General features: G+C 63.5%; 1 protein-coding gene across 1 annotated transcript in view; it reads right to left on the reverse strand.

Annotated features, from left to right (window-relative positions):
* LOC103753656 (stress-induced-phosphoprotein 1) overlaps nucleotides 1-1,380 on the reverse strand; it is a 16,315-nt gene that overhangs the window by 11,399 nt on the left and 3,536 nt on the right. Inside the window, exon 3 of the mRNA XM_029959921.1 lies at nucleotides 941-1,135. Coding sequence (XP_029815781.1) covers nucleotides 941-1,135 — 195 coding nt within the window. The remainder of the gene's footprint in view (nucleotides 1-940; nucleotides 1,136-1,380) is intronic.

Below are 1,380 nucleotides of genomic sequence, written 5' to 3' on the forward strand. Positions count from 1 at the left end.
CTCGGGGGCTGCGGGGAGCTGTTCGAGAGGATGAGGGGCAGCACGAGGGGCCAGGGGGCCACGTGAGGGGCCGGGGAGCAGCGCAAGGCCACGCGAGAGGCTGGGGGCCAGCGCGAGGCTGGGCGCAGCCTGTGCGCGTGTGAGGGTGACTGACACCACGTGAGACCCTCCCCAGACCCCCAGAATGGTGAGAAGGGCTCTGTGGGGCCCAAGTGGCGCTCATGTGAAAATGTGTGAAGCTGGGAGGGGACGCAGAAGGTGCTGGGTAGCCCGTGCGAGGCCACATGACACCCTGTGAACCCTGTGTGAGTCCTGCGGGAGCCCCACACAACCCGTGTGAGCCCCAGGAGCCCACACGAGCCCCTTATGAGGCGTGAGCTCTCTGAGCCCTGTGTGCCCCAAACCTGCTGGCAGAACTCCCGTGTGCCCCGTGCCAGCCCTGTGTGCCCCCGTGCCCCAAACCTGCTAGGAGAACTCCTGTGTGCCCCCTGTGCCCCCAACCTGCTGGCAGAACTCCTGCGTGACCCATATGCCCCTGCCATGGTGACAGAACTCCCATGTGCCCCGTGCCAGCCCCGTCTGCACTTAATATGATGACAGAAGTCTTGTGTGCCTCACATGCCCCATACCTGCTGCAAGAACTCCTGTGTGCCCCCTGTGCCCCATACCTGCTGGCAGAATTCCCATGTGCCCCTGTTGTACTGACAGAACTGTCATGTGCCCCATGCAAGCTCCACGTGCCCTGCATGCCCTGATGTGATAACAGAACTCCTGTGTACCCCACATGCCCCATACTTGTTGGCAGAGCTCCTGTGTGTCCCCTGTGCCCCTGCTATGGTGACAACTCCTGTGTGCCCCATGCCAGCCCTGTGTGCCCTAAGGGCACGCGTGTGCCCCTGAAGTGATGACAGAAGTCCTGTGTGCCCCACATGCCCTGTACCTGCTGGCAGAACTCCTTGATGCTGCGGCCACCCTCGAGGAACTGCTCAAAGAAGCGGCGGTGGCGCTGGAGGCAGCCCGAGGTGAGCAGCCGCAGGTAAACCACCAGGTAGTCCGAGGTTGCCGGCTCATTGAAGGCTGCCAGCAGCTCCGGCAGCGGCACACGGCGCTCCACGCGCTCGATCAGCTCCATCAGCTGGGAACGGAAACCACAGGCGTGTTTGGGGCACACACACACGTGCGTCAGGGACACGCGTACGCGTGTGCGTCACGGGGCACACACACGTGTGTCACAGGGACACACACCCAGGTCAGGGGTACGCATCCATGAGGGGCACACACACAACACACGTGTGTCAGATGCATGCACGTGTGTTGGGGGCACACACAAGGGCACATGCCAGGTCACAGGGACCCCCACCCCCCCATGTGCTCCCTGGC

Source organism: Manacus vitellinus, unplaced genomic scaffold (assembly GCF_001715985.3).
Source record: "Manacus vitellinus isolate BGI_N305 unplaced genomic scaffold, ASM171598v3 scaffold_233_pilon, whole genome shotgun sequence".
In the NCBI taxonomy this organism is placed as follows: domain Eukaryota; kingdom Metazoa; phylum Chordata; class Aves; order Passeriformes; family Pipridae; genus Manacus; species Manacus vitellinus.